This window comes from Orcinus orca, chromosome 6 (genome assembly GCF_937001465.1).
Source record: "Orcinus orca chromosome 6, mOrcOrc1.1, whole genome shotgun sequence".
NCBI classification, from domain to species: Eukaryota; Metazoa; Chordata; class Mammalia; order Artiodactyla; family Delphinidae; genus Orcinus; species Orcinus orca.
The window spans coordinates 70,049,214-70,068,982 of NC_064564.1; the positions used below are offsets into that span (position 1 = coordinate 70,049,214).

Here is a 19,769-nt window from a genome sequence, read left to right on the forward strand (position 1 = left end):
TATCCTGCCGGGCTTCCCTGGTGGCGCAGTGGTTGGGAGTCCACCTGCCGATGCAGGGCACGCGGGTTCGTGCCCCGGTCCGGGAGGATCCCACATGCCGCGGAGCGGCTGGGCCCGTGAGCCATGGCCACTGGGCCTGCGCGTCCGGAGCCTGTGCTCCGCAACGGGAGAGGCCACAGCAGTGAGAGGCCCGCGTACCTCAAAAAAAAAAAAAGAAAATCTATCCTGCCTGTGAGATCCTGTGGAGGTCATTCAAAGAGCAAGAAGGAACCCCCTGAAGTACTCATCCCCTGATGTGAATTCCCAGGGACCTCACTGGCTCACTGTGGCCTGTCGGGTCTCATGGAATTTACTATGGCTGCCTCCAAGTGTCTGATATTTTTGTGACCTTGGGTGCCAGGAGAAAAGTTGATGTATGTCTTCCATTAAACAGAACCCAAGAGAGGCTCTGATTTAGAAATAGCAGTTGAGAGGCGTGGTTCAACAATCGCAGCTCGTCTTTCTGTGGTCCCATGAGGATGTGTCACTTGTTATTTTCTGGTAAAATCTAGTCACATGAATGAATGATGATGGTTTCTTCAAATACGAGTGGGAAAAATAGCCAGTAGCTACTGTGAGAGTAGGGGAACAGTTGGATCAAACTGCTGACTAATTTAAGAGGTTCTTGATTTATGCCTTATAAATAGATGGGAGAGATGAGGAAGGGTTAGACGGCTCCTTAAGGCATGAAGGGTGGCCCAGTCTTTCCTCAAGGATGGATTCATTGTGCAAATATCAAGATTTTCCATGGTGCTTGGCGCGCTCTCTCTTCCCTCAACCATCACTTTCCCCGGGAACATTATCAATACCCAGATTATCTGTTAGTGTTTTCCTCCCCATCTCATCCTTCTAGCCCTGACTATGAGACTCTCCGGCTTTGGGAGAAGGGATGCTCCAATGCCGGTGCTATGAAAGAAAGACAACTTCACAAATGGTACCAGCACTGAATGATGGCATATTGCCACCAGGGTGGGCATCAGTCCAGAGCTATGACCTGTATTTTGAAAATTAGCTTTGAAATGAGAAACCTTGATACTTCAGGAGCAATATTTAACCAAACAAGTCTCTCTTTATGTCTCATCCAACTCCTTTATTTCTATTTAAAATATCAAAACTCATTAAATTCTATGAGTGCTGAAGTCATTTGCAAGTAAAAGTTCAGCTGATATTTAAAAAAAAAAAAAAACTGATGTAAATAAATGCATACCAGTTAGCTGATGTGGAAAACCAAATCCAATTTGATTATGTCAGACTAACTTTGAGCTTATTAATACCTCTTCAAGTTATGCAGGCTGTGTGGAAACATTTTTGATGTTGTCCTTAACCTGGAAAAAGAACCATTTGAAATTAGTTCAGAGACAAAGCACACTTTGAAGACTGATTCTGAAGTCAGTTTGCTTTTAGTGTTGTTATTTTAATATACAAGAAGGTATCTGTACTTCTTAATTTTGGTATTTAGAAATAATAAAGAAAGTGAATTGGCAATCTTGAAATCACATTTCAGTCGGACATGTGGTGCTTCAATATATACTGCAGTGTTGCCAACTCCTGGTCAACAGATATAGAGAAGTTTACTGAGGCCTCGTCTCTGGTGGCCTCACATGAAGGCAACTGAACAGTCTTAGGAAAATCTGGGGCCCCAGAGGGGCTCTCTACTCAGAGTTAACTGGTCATCCTTTAACTTCAAGCTTCAACTTTTATTACATTCCAATCAATGAACCAAGTGAGAGACTGTCATATTAACAATCCTTGTCCTATAATATGCCATTTGCTAGAGTGTGCTTTGGGCATCTAGAAGTAGAATTTAAGAAATCACTTCAGTCAGACTGGTTATCTCACCTACGGAATTTAGCTAAATCTGAATGTTAGTACCTATTAACAGTCCTTGAGTGACAGAAATGTTTAGGGAGTGAGGTGTAATCGTTAAATGTATACTGTGATCAAACCTGGGTTAAAAAAATCCTTTTTACGTTGCAAGTTGTGATGTCTAAAAAAATTTCCCTTAATAAATACACCTTCCTTTCCCACCTTAGTACAACATGGTGAAGGTCGTAGAAGTTTGATTCATTCACGTCTGCATCCATTTAATGACTATTTTCCAAACACCTACCACATGCAGTCAGCTTCCTGGGCATTGAGGATACAACAGCACACAGGACAGGCTAGCAGGGAAGGCAGACTGACATTAATCTTGTAATGACTACAGAGTTTGTCTAACAATATTACAGAGAAATCACTTATTTGGAAGTGCATAGCAGAAGAAACAAACCTAGACTAGGGCTCTGGAAAGCTCTCCATGGGGAGATGATACTTAAGCTGGGTCCTGAAGAATGGTTGGAAACTGACTCCGGCGAAACTATCTTATCAGACTACATGCTTTTCTTCCATCATATGTACTTAGACAGTTGTTTAGCTTTCCAGAGAAAGAGCTGGGTTTCCTATGGGCAATCACATTCCCCATGGGATGTTACAATAGCTGTGATTATGATTCTCAACTCCAGTGTTCATTCTACAACACTGTAGTTGTGGGAAATAGAGACAATTGGGCCGCTTAGTAGGATACCTTGAAAACTATGGATTAAAGAAATTTTTTCCTAATGGCTACTTTTCCTATGATTTTGCCTATTTGCCTTCCAAGGACCAAATATATTTTCAGTGCTTTGTAATGACCTGTTGGCTGATTTGGAAACAGAGAGAGGGAGACACTGTTTCTGGTTAGTTGGGAAGTTCTGACTCCCCTGCTTCCGATTTGTTGGAGTTTTGTTATAATGAATTACCTTCTCCTGACATAATTGATTGCTTTAGGGCTATCTTCTAAAATGTTGGTAGTAGAATCCTGCTAAGATGTGTGGTAAGAATCTAAGCATTCTGGAATGGCATCCCAGTTTCTTCCTACTGAACTACTAATGTCTGTGTGTAGTCAGGGGGGCAACTGTCACCAGGAAACATAAATATTAAAGGAAAAAGCTGCAAACTATCACAGGAACCGAGGGAGGAAGCTACCCCTGTTGTCTGGGTAAAGTATGTCTGAATCCCAAATATCCCTGAACCGGGCCTGGTGTTGAGTGAACAGGCATCAGCAGCCATTTTGGCCATTTTGGCCAAAGACCCAGGGAAATGGAACATGTGTGACCTAGTTCCATTGTTCCAGACTTGGTAGTTAGAATCTGGGTGAGGACTAATTTATGTCTTCACTTCCCACTTCGCTTCTCATCACCTAATGTGGTTTTTGCTGGATGTGTGTTGTAAAAGTGCACTTAAGAAGCCATTTGACCTTGATTTCCCCAGATAATTATTTGCAATTGTTGGCTCCCAAGAGTGCTGGTTGGTTGTTAAAAAAAAGGCTAGATGAGAATTGCTCCCAGGGGTAGGGCAGCTGGGTATGGCTGTGTAGTCAGTGCACTGCACAAAGGCACGGGCCTAATGCTGGAGGAGAAGCTGAAATCCAGACCAGCCAAGAGGAAAGATGCTCTCCTGTAATTTGTCCACCCAGAGAGGGCATTGCTTATAATTTATATGAGGGCATGGTATTCACTAGCAGCTGCCCAGCTCAGCCACTGGTGAACTCAGCTCACAGCTAACTCTGTGACTTAAACAAAGAAAAATGGGGTAATTCTAGGTGATTTTTTTCGTGGCAAGAAATGTCTGTCCAATCCAAATCTTCTGCTTTATAAGCTGCATGCTTTCTTCTACAAAATATGGTTCAGATGTTACACAGCGATATTTTCACCTTGAAGCGTTCCAGATAAATCGTTGGGATTTCCTGTGGGAGATAACATCTGAGTTAATCTCACAGAGTCACTCTCTTCCAAGCCTGTCCTGTCTCCAGGTTCATATGCCTGGGGTGGCCAACTGACTGTATATGCGACATTGTACCAGATTTCAGGGCCATATGCTGTTTTCCCCTGGAACTCTTCCTAAGTCGGTATTCGACTAGGTCAGATGCTGCCAAATAACTGTTGGTAATGTACAGTTCCTCCTTCCCCGCCTGGCTGCAACATGTCCTATAGTCTCCAAACTCACATCTGGCAGCTCTGCTTGTACTTAGCAACTTGCAGATTTCCCTGCGTTGATTTACACAAGGGCTTAAAAAAAAAAAAGAAAAAGGAAAACAACCCAAGATTCATTTATCAAACGTTTATCAGATACCTACTCTACAAAAGGCTCTGTGCCAGTTTGCAGGACCATACAAAACATATGAGATATTGTTCAAATATTTCACATGAGAAGCAATGTATGGCTCTCAGAGGTTTCATATGGTTCAACCTAAAATTATAAGCCTGTAGTGAGAAGACATAGGCTGAAACCCTGGCTCCTGCATTTACTGGTTGTGTTAATTTGAGCAGGTTTTCTGACTTCCCTGTTCTTTTCAGTAAAAGGAGGAGACGGCCTGGATGACCCTGAGGTCCTCCTTTCAAGACCTTAGGATTGTAAATTGACCATCCAGGAAAGAGAATTTTATTGCCAGGAAGCCAGTTCAGTGGGCGATATGGAGAAGATAAATGGTAACAGATTTTTGTGTTTAGTAGTGATTTCAGAGGACATGGCAAAGTTTTCAAAATAAAATTAATCTTAATTCTGCCTAATTTAAAAATAAGTATGTAGCATCGCACCACAAACCTTCGCCATTTAGGCTTTATATAGCAACCTTCTGCAAAATCTGGAAAGTTAGACAAGTTAGAGCATAGCACCATTTTCACTAAAAGCTTTAACATAAGAAAAATAATTCTATTTAGATAGTGATTTATAATTTTCAAAGCACTTTTCACATACATTTTCTGATCTGTTGCTCACAACAATCCAGTAAGCCAGGGTGTATTATTTTTCATCCGCTTTTTAGGAAACTAAGGCTTAGAGAGCTTAAATGACTTACTCAAGACCGCCAGCTAACAAGCCAAGCCAGAATTTCAGCTCAGTTCTCTAGTTATTCCTATATTGTTTCCAAACTCCGCAAACGGCAAACCGAAGAGGGGGCAAATCTGGGGAGGGAAAGAAATGCTACAGAGATAACTGGAAGCAGATTGCAGGATTTTTGTGTGGAGCAGTTCTTTAACAATTCTTTCTCATTGGGACAGAGCTAAGGTGGGCAAAACCCCACCCTGGTCACTGAGGCCTACAACTATGGCCACTCAAAGTGTTTCCCCTGGGCTGGAAGTGCAGTGCCCTTTGTGTACCCCACCCCATACTTAACATTATCTTCTCATGGAGGAGAGCATCTTCATCCCTTCTTTGAGCTTGGGGCTGTTGTGTCATCCTGGAAGTTCCCGCTCCTATAGCTGCTATGGTTACGGTGGTATCGTGGATTCCTTCACTGTTGCTTCAGGAATTCCTTAGGAGATTGTGCTAGAAACAATTAATGTCAGATGCTCAAGAGGAGATGCTTCTAGTGGTTCTGCTGCTGACAAGGCGCTAGGAGGAGGCTTTCAGGACTCAGCAGCAACATGATGTTTTATTAGGCCCCTGCGTTATGGCCTCCTAAGATCCCAGTCTGATGGTAGTATATGCAAGAAACCTCAGATCTTAAAGGCATCTTCCTTAAGACTGACGTGTGCTATAGTCAGTCACTTGGTACATGAGGGAGGTGACCTAGAAAAAAAAGGCTACGACAGTGCTGTCCGCATGTGGCTACACGTTAGAATCACCTGGAGAGCTTTTACAATCCCAGTGCCCAAGTCACACCCCATACAAATTAAATCACAATGTCTGGAGTGAGAGCCAGGTACCACTAATTTTTTAAAGACCCCTAGCTGATTTCAGTGTGCAGTAAATTTTGCAGTCAATAGGCTAGCTAATGATTTGTCCAAGATCACACAGCTGGGGACAGGAACTTACCATGGTTCAACTCCACTGTTTTTAGCTAAAACCGACCCTTGCCCTAAAAATGAAGGATGAGTAGACATAGTATCTTTCACAATTGCCCTTCAAGGTGAATATGTAGCCCCAGTTCATTAGTGAAGAATATGAGCGTGTTTCCAGTTGGCCTTGTTACCTGTGGAAGGAGGCCTTCCAGTAATGCTCACACCAGCTGTTGGACATGTAATGACATTCATTCAGCAAGTGTCTGTGGAGGGCCTACTGTGTACCAGGCTTGTCCTAGGCTGTATCAATAGACGGTGAACAAGGAACGTAAGGGTTTTCCCTCCCAGAGCTTATCAGCTAATGAAGGACCCAACGGCATAATTCAGTGATTCCAACACTTTAGGGTTAAGAGTGTAAAGGGAACTTATTTTATTCATTTGCACTGGGCCTTGTTTCTTCAAGAGGATTTGTGGCAGCAAACACACATAATGAAGTTGTTAGAATATAAATAAGAAACAGAAATCAAGACTAGGGAAAATATAAATAAGAGTAGAGAGTCAAGAACAGAAGAAGAAAAATTCTAAATTATGCAAGTCATAAGGATCCACTTGGGCTGAACCTCAAATTTGGCATTAAGTGTCCTGGCAGCCATATTAAAAAGGAAACTATGGTTAGTTATAAAGTTCTTGTTGTCAGAAAGAAAAAAAAATACCATTTCCTCAGGGAAGGAAAGGCTTTCCTAACAACTTGGCTCTTGAGGAGACGTCTAATGTGGAGCTTCACACAGTCTCCTATAGCGACTGCGAAAAATGGATTTTATAACAGTGCCTTGCAGACCCTGCAATAAAAGTGAGGATATAAAACAAAAATGCGATTTAATAAATCTATTTCTGTCATGAGTAGGTGATCAGAAGTAAGTTGATTTGGGCCAAATATATGTCCAGATGAACCTACGACTGGAAGGTGCAGTGCCTGGGGGATACCCTTATAACAGTCTTCATAGTTTCTCTCTACTGGGATTTCCATAGGCATACGGTTATATTTTTCATTTTCTGGGGTAGAGTTGAAGGGTAAGTGTTCCATGTTGTGGATAATGGAATAGTTTTTACCGGGGGTCAGCAAACATTTTCTGTAAAGGGGCAGATAGTAAATATTTTAGCCCTTGTGGGCCAGACGATCTCTGTCATAACAATTCAGTGCTGCGGTTGTAACACAAAAGCAGCCACAGACAACACATAAGTGCACGGGCATGTCTGTGTTCCAGTAAAGCCTGATTTATAAAAACAGGTGGCAGGTCAAATTTGGCTGACAAACTATATTGCCAACCCCTGGTTTAACCTAAAAAATTTTCTAAAGCCAAGTATATTATTGGTATTCTTTTGTTGGAATTATGGAACATTTCGAAACTTGGCAAGTCTTGGTCAGTGGTTACTTTGGCTTTATTATTTAGTTGATAGCAGGTGATGATACATGCTGGAGAGAACATGGTTCATGTTGAGGTTACAAATTCATTAAGCTCATTGGCACAACATGCAGACCCCAAAGCAATCCAGTACAACTATTCACACATCCAAGTGACGCTCAGCAGACACGGAACTACGGTCGTTGCAGCAGAGAGCTGGGCTGGGTCTAAACATTTTCTGTTCCATGTGGAGAAGGAGAATTGTTATGGTCTTCACTGGGAGGTCTCACAAAGCAACATGGATTCTCTATTAAGATCTCATGGTTCCTTAGGACAGAGAGAAGACACTGGATTATTTCCAGCAGGCTGATGTGTGCTATTCACTCTCTTATCATCTTTTCGAGTGCAAAATCTATTCCAGGCTACCCGATACAGATTCTAACCGACCTTCCATGAGTACAGCCAAAGATATGGCTACACTCAGTGAAAAAACAAAACAAAACAAAACATGATTTCACTGTAAAAGGGGCTTAGCTATGAGCCGATAATACATGTTGAAGGTTTATCATGGCCTGAATTCTTAAGTACCACCCACTGGCCATAAACTAATCTGGGAAGTCAATTGTGTAATGGAGCTACTTTAAAGGGTTAAGTCTGGGAAGTCCTCAGAAGAGGTGGCTTCAAGTGATTTAGTATCTGCAACAACAGGCGCTTTAGGGCTTCGGCCTTAAAGTCTGGAAAAACATGGCTGTGGGGCTTCCCTGGTGGCTCAGTGGTTGAGAGTCTGCCTGCCGATGCAGGGGACACGGGTTCAAGCCCTGGTCTGGGAAGATCCCACATGCCGCGGAGCAACTAGGCCCCTGAGCCACAACTACTGAGCCTGCGCGTCTGGAGCTTGTGCTCCGCAACAGGAGAGGCCACGATAGTGAGAGGCCCGCGCACTGCGATGAAGAGTGGCCCCCACTCGCCGCAACTAGAGAAAGCCCTCGCACAGAAACGAGGACCCAACACAGCCAAAAATAAATAAATAAATTAATTAATTAATTAAAAAAATTTTAAATATATATATATAAACATGGCTGTGAATATAATGGTGGAACCAACCTTTGGGGCTTCATTGTCAGTCTGAACAGAATTTGGTATACCATACTTTCTGGATAGCAGGGAATTGTTTTGTTTGCTCTGTTGGGAATTTCCTAACTATTCACTTCTCCAGCAGCATAAGGTGGTTAAGAAAATAATTTTGCTCATTGTGATAGAATATTTCAGGCTTATGGAGAGCAAATACTGTCTTTATCTTCATATACCCAGGGCTTAGCCCCATACCAGATCCCTAAGGGTTGCTGTAAAATGTGTGCCTAATGAATGAATCCCAGACAAAATCAACCTGTTTGCGTAGCTAGTGTCACAGAGTGATGGGCTGCCAGGAAAGGACATGGCTCCTTTTCATTACACAAATTGTGGCAGACATTGAACCCTCCAAAAGAGACTAAGCTTTTTGTTTGGGTATCGGGACAAAGCATGCCTACACAACTTAAAAAGCAGAAAACCACACAGATGGGATCGTAGTGTTTCCCAGCAGATATCACCAGATGGGGGAGGGAGAAAGAGATTAGCGATCAAGTTCACGTGGCATGTATGAATATTTTTAATAATGCTATTCTTAACAAGCAGGATTTGAGGCCAGAGACGTTTCCAGGGTAAATTTCTTAGGGAAAATGACTGGTATCAAAGTGGCGTGAGACTTCTATTTTTTAGGAAGTAACAAGTGACCAGACATATTATTTTGTTCCCGGCTCTCTTTCTTGTCGCCCCTGCCAGTATGCTTATTTATAACAATAACTTTCACAGTTGCCTTAAGGAAACCAATTTCCTTCAACAGAAGTCACAACATGATCTTACAGTCATACTTTTTTTTTTTTTTTTTTTGTGGTACGCGGGCCTGTCACTGTTGTGGCCTCTCCCGTTGCGGAGCACAGGCTCCGGACGTGCAGGCTCAGCGGCCATGGCTCACGGGCCCAGCCGCTCCGCGGCATGTGGGATCTTCCCGGACCGGGGCACGAACCCATGTCCCCTGCATCGGCAGGAGGACTCTCAACCACTGCGCCACCAGGGAAGCCCCAGTCATACTTTTTAAAATGTTGCTGCCACTAATGAGAAGAGATGCATAGAGAATAGTGACGTTCCGAGCCAAAAATCAAATCCTGGGCAGCAGTGTGAGGTGCTGCCACAGCTCTGCCCCGACCCCACCCTGGTGGCCAGGTCTTACCAGTAGGAAGGAAGGAGAGAACCAAGAGGATGAGGACGTACACAGAAACCCTCAGAACCCGGCAGATGCTCCAGCCCTGAGCATTTCATTGTAGGCTTCCATGGCTACCAGAGGAATGTGGGAATGAGGACAGAAACAGAGCAGAACTTAAGCAAAGTCTAACATCATGTGGGGGTAGATTTAACACGGGTAATTTGTCATACTGTAATAGATAAATTGCCTACCTGACTGCATTCAGCAGGTTCATAAGGGACAAACTTTGGCCCCAGGGACATTTATTTATTTTTTAAACATCTTTATTGGAGTATAATTGCTTTACAATGTTGTGTTAGTTTCTGCTGTATAACAAAGTGAATCAGCCATATGCACATGTATAATCCCATATCCCTTCCCTCTTGCATCTCCCTCCCACCCTCCCTATCCCACCCCTCTAGGTGGGCACAAAGCACTGGCTCATCTCCCTGTGCTATGTGGCTGCTTCCCACTAGCTATCTATTTTACATTTGGTAGCGTATATATGTCCATGCCACTCTCTCACTTCATCCCAGCTTCCCCTTCCCCTTCCCCATGTCCTCAAGTCCATTCTCTACGTCTGTGTCTTTATTCCTGTCCTACCCCTAGGTTCTTCAGAACCAATTTTTTGTTTTGAGATTCTATATATATGTGTTAGCAAACGGTATTTGTTTTTCTCCTTCTGACTTACTTCACTCCATATGACAGACTCTAGGTCCATCCAGCTCACTACAAATAACTCAATTTCATTTCTTTTTATGGCTGAGTAATATTCCATTGTATATATGTGCCACATCTTCTTTATCCATTCATCTGTCGATGGACACTTAGGTTGTTTCCATGGCCTGGCTATTGTAAATAGAGCTGCAATGAACATTGTGGTACATAACTCTTTTTGAATTATGGTTTTCTCAGGGTATATGTCCAGTAGTGGGATTGCTGGGTCATGTGGTAGTTCTATTTTTAGTTTTTTAGGGAACCTCCGTACTGTCTCCATAGCGGCTGTATGAATTTACATTCCCACCAGCAGTGCAAGAGTGTTCCCCTTTCTCCACACCCTCTCCAGCATTTATTGTTTCTAGATTTTTTGATGATGACCATTCTGACTGGTGTGAGATGATATCTCATGGTAGTTTTGATTTGCATTTCTCTAATAATTAATGATGTTGAGCATTCTTTCATGTGTTTGTTGGCAGTCTGTATATCTTCTTTGGAGAAATGTCTATTTAGGTCTTCTGCCCATTTTTGGATTGGGTTGTTTGTTTGTTTGTTATTGAGCTGCATGAGCTGCTTATAAATTTTGGAGATTAATCCTTTGTCAGTTGCTTCATTTGCAAATATTTTCTCCCATTCTGAGGGTTATCTTTTCATCTTGTTTATGGTTTCCTTTGCTGTGCAAAAGCTTTGAAATTTCATTAGGTCTCATTTGTTTATTTTTGTTTTTATTTCCATTTCTCTAGGAGGTGGGTCAAAAAGGATCTTGCTGTGATTTGTGTCATAGAGTGTTCTGCCTATGTTTTCCTCTACGAGTTTGATAGTTTCTGGCCTTACATTTAGGTCTTTAATCCATCTTGAGCTTACTTTTGTGTATGGTGTTAGGGAGTGATCTAATCTCATACTTTGACATGTACCTGTCCAGTTTTCCCAGCACCACTTATTGAAGAGGCTGTCCTTTCTCCACTGTACTTTCCTGCCTCCTTTATCAAAGATAAGGTGACCATATGTGCGTGGGTTTATCTCTGGGCTTTCTATCCTGTTCCATTGATCTATCTTTCTGTTTTTGTGCCAGTACCATACTGTCTTTGATTACTGTAGCTTTGTAGTATAGTCTGAAGTCAGGGAGCCTGATTCCTCCAGCTCCGTTTTTCGTTCTCAAGATTGCTTTGGCTATTCGGGATCTTTTGTGTTTCCATACAAATTGTGAACTTTTTTGTTCTAGTTCTGTGAAAAATGCCAGTGGTAGTTTGATAGGGATTGCATTGAATCTGTAGATTGCTTTGGGTAGTATAGTCATTTTCACAATGTTGATTCTTCCAATCCAAGAGCATAGTATATATCTCCATCTGTTTGTATCATCTTTCATTTCTTTCATCAATGTCTTACAGTTTTCTGCATACAGGTCTTTTGTCTCATTACGTAGGTTTATTCCTAGGTATTACCCCAGGGACATTTATTAAATATCACCCCATCCTTGTTACCTTTACCGCTTTCTGATTTCTGCATCACCAGACCAAGGGATCTTGAGCATCTGTTCATAGTTTTCCTCCTAACCCTCCCCCAACATGAACCAGAAGGCAACAGAAATAGAATAGAGACAAATAGATAACCTTAAGTAACTTCTAGGTTTACCTCACTGTCCTGTTTGGTGCATGTAGAGAGCCAATTATAAACTGTCACAATGCCGAGCATCTTTGGATGATAAAAATACACTAATCTCCAAGGTCGGTATTCGTCATTTTTAGCTGTGTATTCATTTGTTCACTGATCCATCCTTTGATATTCTTGCTCTTAGGGCCTGAGGATCATTTTCTCAGATGCATCTCGGCTCATCTTCCGGCTCAGTTCCTCCAGTGGTGTGCGGGCCACCATCAGACTGTATGCAGAAAGCTATGAGAGGGATCCCAGTGGTCATGACCAGGAGCCCCAGGTACCTGAACGGAGCTGTGCTCTCAGCACTGTGTGTCTTACTGCTCCTGGAAAACTTAAGGAGCGTTAGTGGGGGTGATTTGACTTTCTAGAGAGGTGTATTGATAGCTCCAGCTATCAAGGACAAACTGCGAGTGACTCTAAGCAGATTTAACTCATTTATTGCAGTGTTTGAAACAGAAAAATTGCTCTCAAGCATCTATGAGTTTAGACCAGCATTTCCGAAACCACTTGCCTCTCTTGACTGTTCTGCAGTTTGTTGATTGTGGTAACCTCAAGAGAGGCACCTTGTATACACCAGTTAAGGAAATTTTGAGTTTAGAGTCAAGCGGGTCAAACTCTTCAGAGCCTTGTCTATACTCATGTAAATGATGGGTTCCCAAGTGTTCGGAAAACTCTGGGTTGGACCATGTCCGTGAGGTGCCACTATAGATGCTACCCAGGGCTTCCTCTCTGAGGTTGCTGCATGGCCCACTGTGAGAGGAGGGGCCATGGCTGGTCTGAATTTAAAGTGAAGGGAGGACACTGACACAGCTGGGCTGGCCTGTGTATGGCAGAGCCCCCTCAAGCTGTCAGCACAGAGCTAATTAAAAACTCACTTAGAAAAGCAACAGCACAACCATATCCTCACCCCCATATTCGTTAAAGCTCCCGGCAACATTACTGAATACCAGAAAGTACCCATTATAATGCTGGGCACTTCCATCTACACTGCTAGCTGCCCCTCCCTGCCTTGGTCTCTAGTTCAGCCTGGGTTTTGAGGCAGAGTCCTTGAGGAAATGGTTCCTTGAGATGAAACCATTGGTTCCATCTGCAGTGCTTCTTTTGTGGAGAAGTAGAGAAGCAAAGAAAAACTCACTGCTTCTCAGTGTAGAGTTGCCCAGGATTCTCAGGTATCATTTGCCAAAGTTGCGCCATGGATGGAATAAGATACCAGGGAGGGTTATCTTTCTTTGTAAGTAATGTAGTGGTTTTTGTTTTTGTTTTTAATGGTATCTTTCTTTCGAGGGTCTCAAAGAACTTGATGAAAATAGTACCATAGAACCTTACACCTGACTCTGTAACCAGTGGATCTATCTGGAGTAAAATTACCCCAGATGGGGAAGAAGAGGCCTGGGAAGCCTCTGTTGTCAGAGTCACTGAGAGTGTGAAGGGGCAGAGCACGAAGCCAGCATTGAGACTTTGGCCTTTCCTTCTCAGGATCCCAGGCTCTCCACGCAGGGATGTGCCACGCTCTGCCAGCATAATTTGTTACCGAGTATATTTCACCCCAGATAGTACCAAATCATGCAAGAATTGGAGGCTAACACTGTCTTTCCATATAAAACTCTTCTACATCTCATGTTGGGAAGTGAGATTAAAGCAAGGGCCTGAAAGTCCAGAGCTACGTACAGGGTGAGGAATGATATTCCTGGCCTCACCAACTCTGACTCACTCTGATTCGAGGCTATTTTTTCCTCAACATTCCTTTCCCTATTTGCACAGGGTAAGTGGTTATGATGTTTTCTTATTTTTATTTACCTTTGCACTAACTGCAGAAGTATGTCCAAGCCATTAGACACATGTAAAAATACCCTATACACATATGAGTCTCTCTGTGAGGTGGTCCCCAAAGGCCAAGTGGTACCACTTTGTTTTTAAGGTTTACTTTGAAGTTGAAAACCACCACAGGTCTGCTGCTAGAAGGTTGTGTGGTAAGTATATACGTCAAAGAAACCATAAGTAGTGCTGGTTATAATCGCCATTGCTGTGTATTTCCCGTCCTGTTGGTTTAAAGTTTGCCACTTTGAATGGTTGGGAAATCCCTTCATTGATAGGGCTCTTCTTCTGATCGCTGGTATTCCTTCCCTTTGTAACCCTAAGTGAGGGTTTTGCCGGACGTAGCTAGGTGGGCCTCAGAATATTTAGCTTATGATCTAGCTAAAAATTTTAGATGAAAATAGAATGCCTTGTTCAAAGACCAGACATCACTGGCTCATCATCTTAAGCCGTACTGTGTAATATATTTCAGTCAAGATACAATTTAGAGTAAGATTTTAAAAGGCATCTAAACCCCTAAGGAAGAAGAAGCAGCATCTCTCAATAGGCCCACCTGTCTCAATTACTGCTGAACTGTCCCTAGGCATCTAAGTTTAACCACTGGGGGGCCTCCTTCCAGCACTGCTTTCCAGGACCACCTGCTTCTGCCTTCCAAGAGCTCTGGAAGGAAAAGCCTGCGGTTAACTGTTAACAGAGATCAAAGGTAAGGCCTTCTGCTCAAGCTGCTAATATTATTATTGGTCCAGGGCCTGGCAGGGCAACACCAGCGTGTGGTGCTTTCTTAGCTACAGAGACCTCTTCCACCTTTTTATTATTTTTTTAAATTAATTAATTTAACTTATATTTGGCTGTGTTGGGTCTTCGTTGCTGTGCGCGGGCTTTCTCTACTTGCTGCGAGCAGGGGCTACTTTTTGTTGCGGTGCGCGGGCTTCTCATTGCGGTGGCTTCTCTTGTTGCAGAGCACAAGCTCTAGGCACGCGGGCTCAATGGTTGTGGCTCACTGGCTCTAGAGCGCAGGCTCAGTAGTTGTGGTGCACGGGCTTAGTTGCTCTGCGGCATGTGGCATCTTCCCGGACCAGGGCTCGAACCCGTGTCCCCTGCATTGGCAGGCGGATTCTCAACCACTGCGCCACCAGGGAAGTCCCTCTTCCACCTTTTTAGCTTGTTCTGACTTAGAGCCCAGAAAGCAGAGAACAGATCCCACACACACACACACTCCCACTTGCACTCAGAAGCCCATAAAAGTACGTCTCTGGTCTATAGAGATTCCATTGATAATCTTATTCTAATGCCACAGGTATTTTTGGCTGTTTTACCCACGCTAACAAGTTATTTAACAAGAAGACTCCCTTATTACTGTCATTTAACAAGAGTTCCCTTTAACTAGCTTATCAGCATCTGGCTCTTCTACTTTGCACATGGATAGTTTCTTTTCCAGACATTTTAGACACATGTGAACAGAACATGTTTTAAACATTTATACTGTGGTTGCCTTGTGGAAGTATTCATAACTATCCTAGTGATGCAACTAGGAAAACTTGTGATACAATCTATATGCACGTAAGTCTCTACTCCTGAGTGTAGATTTTCCATTTGAGTCCTTTTGTCTAACAGTGATTATGCTATTTGTCTTAAGCTGATGTAAAATAATTTCTTATCTACATCAGAAAGTATTTTTTAAAAAATTCTCTTCATGTGCACCTAAGAATTGGTGGTGAGGGGAGGAAGTGGGGGGAGGGCTCTGATGAGTTGCAGAGGTGCTTGCCTTGCCCTCACCCTGTGTCCTTGGTAAATAAGGAAGGAAAGCTTCCAAGGCCTATTTCTTGGAGATGACACAGTTTTCAAAATACAAGCTTACTTTAATTTTACTGGCAATCAGTAGGCCTTCCATGAGCCCTCACACCAGCTGGGAATAATTTGGAAAAAGGGATGCGCCAAAAGAATTTAAATTCACAGGTAACCAGAAACAGTCCAGTTATTTCCATTTTCTTTCCCACCAAGCTTATTAGCAGGACCGCTAAATTCACTTTTTCTTCACCTTCTTTCCTTGTCCCTTTGAGCCTAAGGGTGGAATAGCTAATAAACAATGAAAGATCCAAAAGGAAAAGGAAGGAGAAGTTTAGCTAAGGCCTGGGGTAATCACAGGCTGATAATCAGTTCCCTGCTAATCAGCAGTTGGCTTTGGAACTATAATTGCAGGTTGTAACCGCGCTCCACCCCTTCCAGCCCCTGGAAGGAGACTGATCTTCTCTAACCCTCCTTACAAATTGAGGGAATTTATGTATGTATTTCTGATAAGCTGTACATACAACACCTTAAAAACTAATATCTAAGCACCAGAAGTCTCTCTACACTGGATTCCTCTGTCAAACCAAAGGCCATCTGGTGTTTTGTCCTAGCTGTTCTTATTTTGACTTTATAATCCAGCAATATAAAGCCCAGAGCCCTTTTGTACTATGCTGGGAGAGCATATAATTTATCTTCTAAACCACGGTACTTCTGAGAGTGAAAGGGGGCACTGATCCCAGATAAACAGCTGGTTACTCTAGCTACACACCTTCTTGCTCTCTGAGATCTGCACACCTCTTTGGAGACGGGTTTCTAAGAGCCTCAGCAGTATAAACCCAGTAGTACAGAGAAAGCAGGCCAGGAAGGGAAGAGTTAGATCAGTGGTTCTAACCCGGACTGCACATCAGAACCAATTGGGGGCCTTGGTGAGGATAACACGCCTGGGCCTACTCTCGGAGATTGACTTTAATTATTCCGCCTGGACTTATAGTTTAAAAGAGCTACCCAGATGATTCTGATTAGCCGAGTGCGTCTCAGACTTTAAGGTATATATGAATCACCTGGAGATCTTATCAAGCTGAAGATTCTGACTCAGGTTTGGGGAAGCCTGGAGAGTCTGCATTTCTACAAGCCCCAAGGCATATTGTGCTGCTGGTACAGGGGCCGCACTTGAACGGCTAAGAGTTAGATGAACTGTGAAGCCCTAAAAACAGGACCTTGAAAAAAAAATTTTAAGGGGGAAATTTGATTTTTATTTAGATATTTTTTCCATTTTCAGAATTAAACTTTTTTAAAAAAAATTAAAGTATATTTGATCGACCTTGAAATCTTTAAAATGGTCGAAGGGGCAACACCTGTTTTTAGTGCCCTTGCAGGCATGGGCCGCTGTCCTCTAGACTTCTCAGTTGCCCGGTGGACTCCACGTGAATGTCTTGTAGGTCTTTCCAACTTGACGCCTGCCAGCGCTCTGCTCCCCTCCCCCACCAAACCCTGCTTCTTTCAGTGTCTTCTTCATCTCAGTAAATGGCAGTTTCATCCTTCCAGTAGGTTCGGCCAGAAATCTAAGATTCATCCTTGACTCCTTTCTTTCTCTCCTACCCCACATCCAAGAGCAAATCCTATCAACTTGACCTTCAGAACACAACCAGAGCCTGACCCCGACTTACCATCCCCACCATTGCTACCCTGGGCCAAACTACTGTCCTCTCTAGACGATTGCGGTGCTCTCCTCACTGGCCTCCTTCCTTCCAGTCTTGCCCACACCCTAGTCTCAGCACAGCAACCAGAAGACTTTTTTAAAAAACATGTTAGATCACCTCATGACTCTAAAATCCTCCAGTGGGTCCCCAGCTCACTCAGAGAAGAGCTGAAACCCTTACTGTGGTCTCAGACACAACTGGAAATGGCCCCTTTTCTCCCTCTGACTTCACCTCCTACCTCTCATCCTGTTTCTCTCTCCACTGCAGCCATTGTTTGGTGAACATGCCAAGAATACTCTGCCTCATGGCACTTAACAGTGGCTGTTCCCTCTGCCTGGAATGCTTTTCCCTCTGATATCTGCATGGCCTTCCCCCTCACTCCTCAGTGAGGGTTACCCTGGCCACTCTACATAAAATAGCCCTCATACCCGAGTGCGACTTAGCTCCCTTGCCCTGCTTTACTTTTCTCCATAGTACATAGTCCCGTCACATATATATTTACTTGTTTATTTGTTTTATTGTCTGTCTCCACCCAGCAGAATAAAACACCAGGAGGCCAGCACTCAGTTTTTTTTCACTGTATCCCTAATGCACAGAATACCACCTGGCATACGGTTAATGTCCAGTACAATTTTGCCAAATGAACGGAAATACAAACAGTCCCCGACTTACCATGGTTCAACTTGATTTTTCTACTTTTTGATGGTGCGAAAGTAACAAGCATTCAGTAGAAACCGTACTTCTAATTTTGATCTTTTCCTGGGTTAGCGATATGTGGTCCCATACTCTCTGGTGATGCTGGACAGCAGCACTGAGCCACAGCTCCTGGTCAGCCACACAATCTCAAAGGAAAACAACCAACGGATACACTTACAACCACTTTGTATCCCTACAACCGTTCTGATTTTCACTTCAGTACAGTATTCAATAAATTACATGAGCCAGTCAACACTTTATTATAAAATAGTCTTTGTGTTAGATGAATTTGCCCCACTGTAAGCTAATGTAAGTGTTCTGAGCACGTTTAAGGTAGGCTAGGCTAAGCTAAGGTGTTCCGTATGTTAGGTGTGTTAAATGCATTTCTGACTTACGGTATTTTCAGCTTAAGATGGGTTTATCAGGAGGTTACCCATCGTAAATCAAGGAAGATCTGTATTGAGTGTTAATTACTTTGCAATATCTCACGCTGATTATATCACACAGGAAACTGTACTCAGTATGAACCTTGGTGCTACCATCAGGTTTTCTTCTGTGATTGAGGGTTTGAATAAAACCAGTTGTCATTTTTAAGGTCTACAATGTGCCAGGCACCATTCTACATAATTGGGTTGGCCAAAAGGTGCGTTCTACATATTGGGTTGGCCCAAAGGGCAAAACATTGTATGGAAAAACCCAGACACACTTTTTGGCCAACCCAGTATTTTAGATGTATCCAATATTTTATTATTGGTTCCAGTGGCCCCCAGAGTGGAATTATCGTCCCGCTTTTGCAAGTGAGTAAACTGAGTCAGGGAACATTCAGTCCCACGGATCAGGTAAGGTCTGGATTGGAGATTCATACTAGGTCTTAATAAAACCCATGTTTTGAGGTCCTGAGGAGGTCCTGAGGAGAGAGAATTTCTTCTTACCTGTGCTTGATCCCAAGATTGCACCTGGAGCCTCGGTTCAGTGTTACTGAGAGACTTTTTTCTCACACCAACAACCAATTCTCTGATTCTTAGCCACCAACGGGGTGTCTAACAGTTCAATTCAGTTGAGATTAACTACGTTGAGTTAGCCCAGACCCACAGGTTAAGGGCTCAGTCCCACAAGATTGCCCCCACTTCAGACACTAGCTGCAAATGGGCACCCAGGCTCCCCACATTTCCGCCCATTTGACTACAAATTCAGGGGTTCCCATGATTTCCCCCTTAGGCTTGATAATTTGCTAGAATGACTCACAGAACGCAGAAAAGCACTTTACTCACTCTCAGTGATTTTTTATAGAGGATGCAACTCGAGGACAGCCCAATGGAAGAGACAGGGCAAGGTACACAGGGAAGGGTGTTCAGAGTTCCACGCCTTCTTCTGGTATGCTGCTGCCGGAGCACCCTGAGGTCTTCGCCAGCTCAGAAGCTCTTTGAACCCTGTTGTTTAGGAGTTTTTGGAGGTTTCATTACCTAGGCACAATTGATTAAATCACTGAGTGTTCCTGATTGAACTCAGTCTCCAGCCCCTCCCCCTTCCTGGGACATGGGGGTTGGGTGGAGGGTTCCAATCCTCTCATCACCTGGTTGGTTCCTTGGGCTACAGTCCTCATCCTGATGCTGTCTGGGTGCTCACCAAGAGTCACTTCCTTAACATAAACTCAGGTATGGTTGAAACGGGCTTATTATGCTTGACACTCCTGTCACTCAGGAAATTCAAAGGATTTTGGAAGTTCTGTGCCAGGGACAAAGACCGAATCTATTCTTTATTATACTGCACTTACAAATGTTGATAACGGTGAGTGCTTTGAGAACAACCAGTTTTCTCCTCCTTAATTTGAATTAGCAATGAATAGGTTATTAAAAGTTATTAAAAGAATAATGTTATA

At 43.2% G+C, this 19,769-nt stretch overlaps 1 protein-coding gene across 2 annotated transcripts in view; it reads left to right on the top strand.

Moving 5' to 3' along the window:
* PGM5 (phosphoglucomutase 5) overlaps nucleotides 1-19,769 on the top strand; it is a 186,603-nt gene that overhangs the window by 138,453 nt on the left and 28,381 nt on the right. For both annotated transcript variants that reach the window (XM_049710845.1, XM_004276424.3), the window contains one exon: nucleotides 12,034-12,168. In XM_049710845.1, coding sequence (XP_049566802.1) covers nucleotides 12,034-12,168 — 135 coding nt within the window. The remainder of the gene's footprint in view (nucleotides 1-12,033; nucleotides 12,169-19,769) is intronic.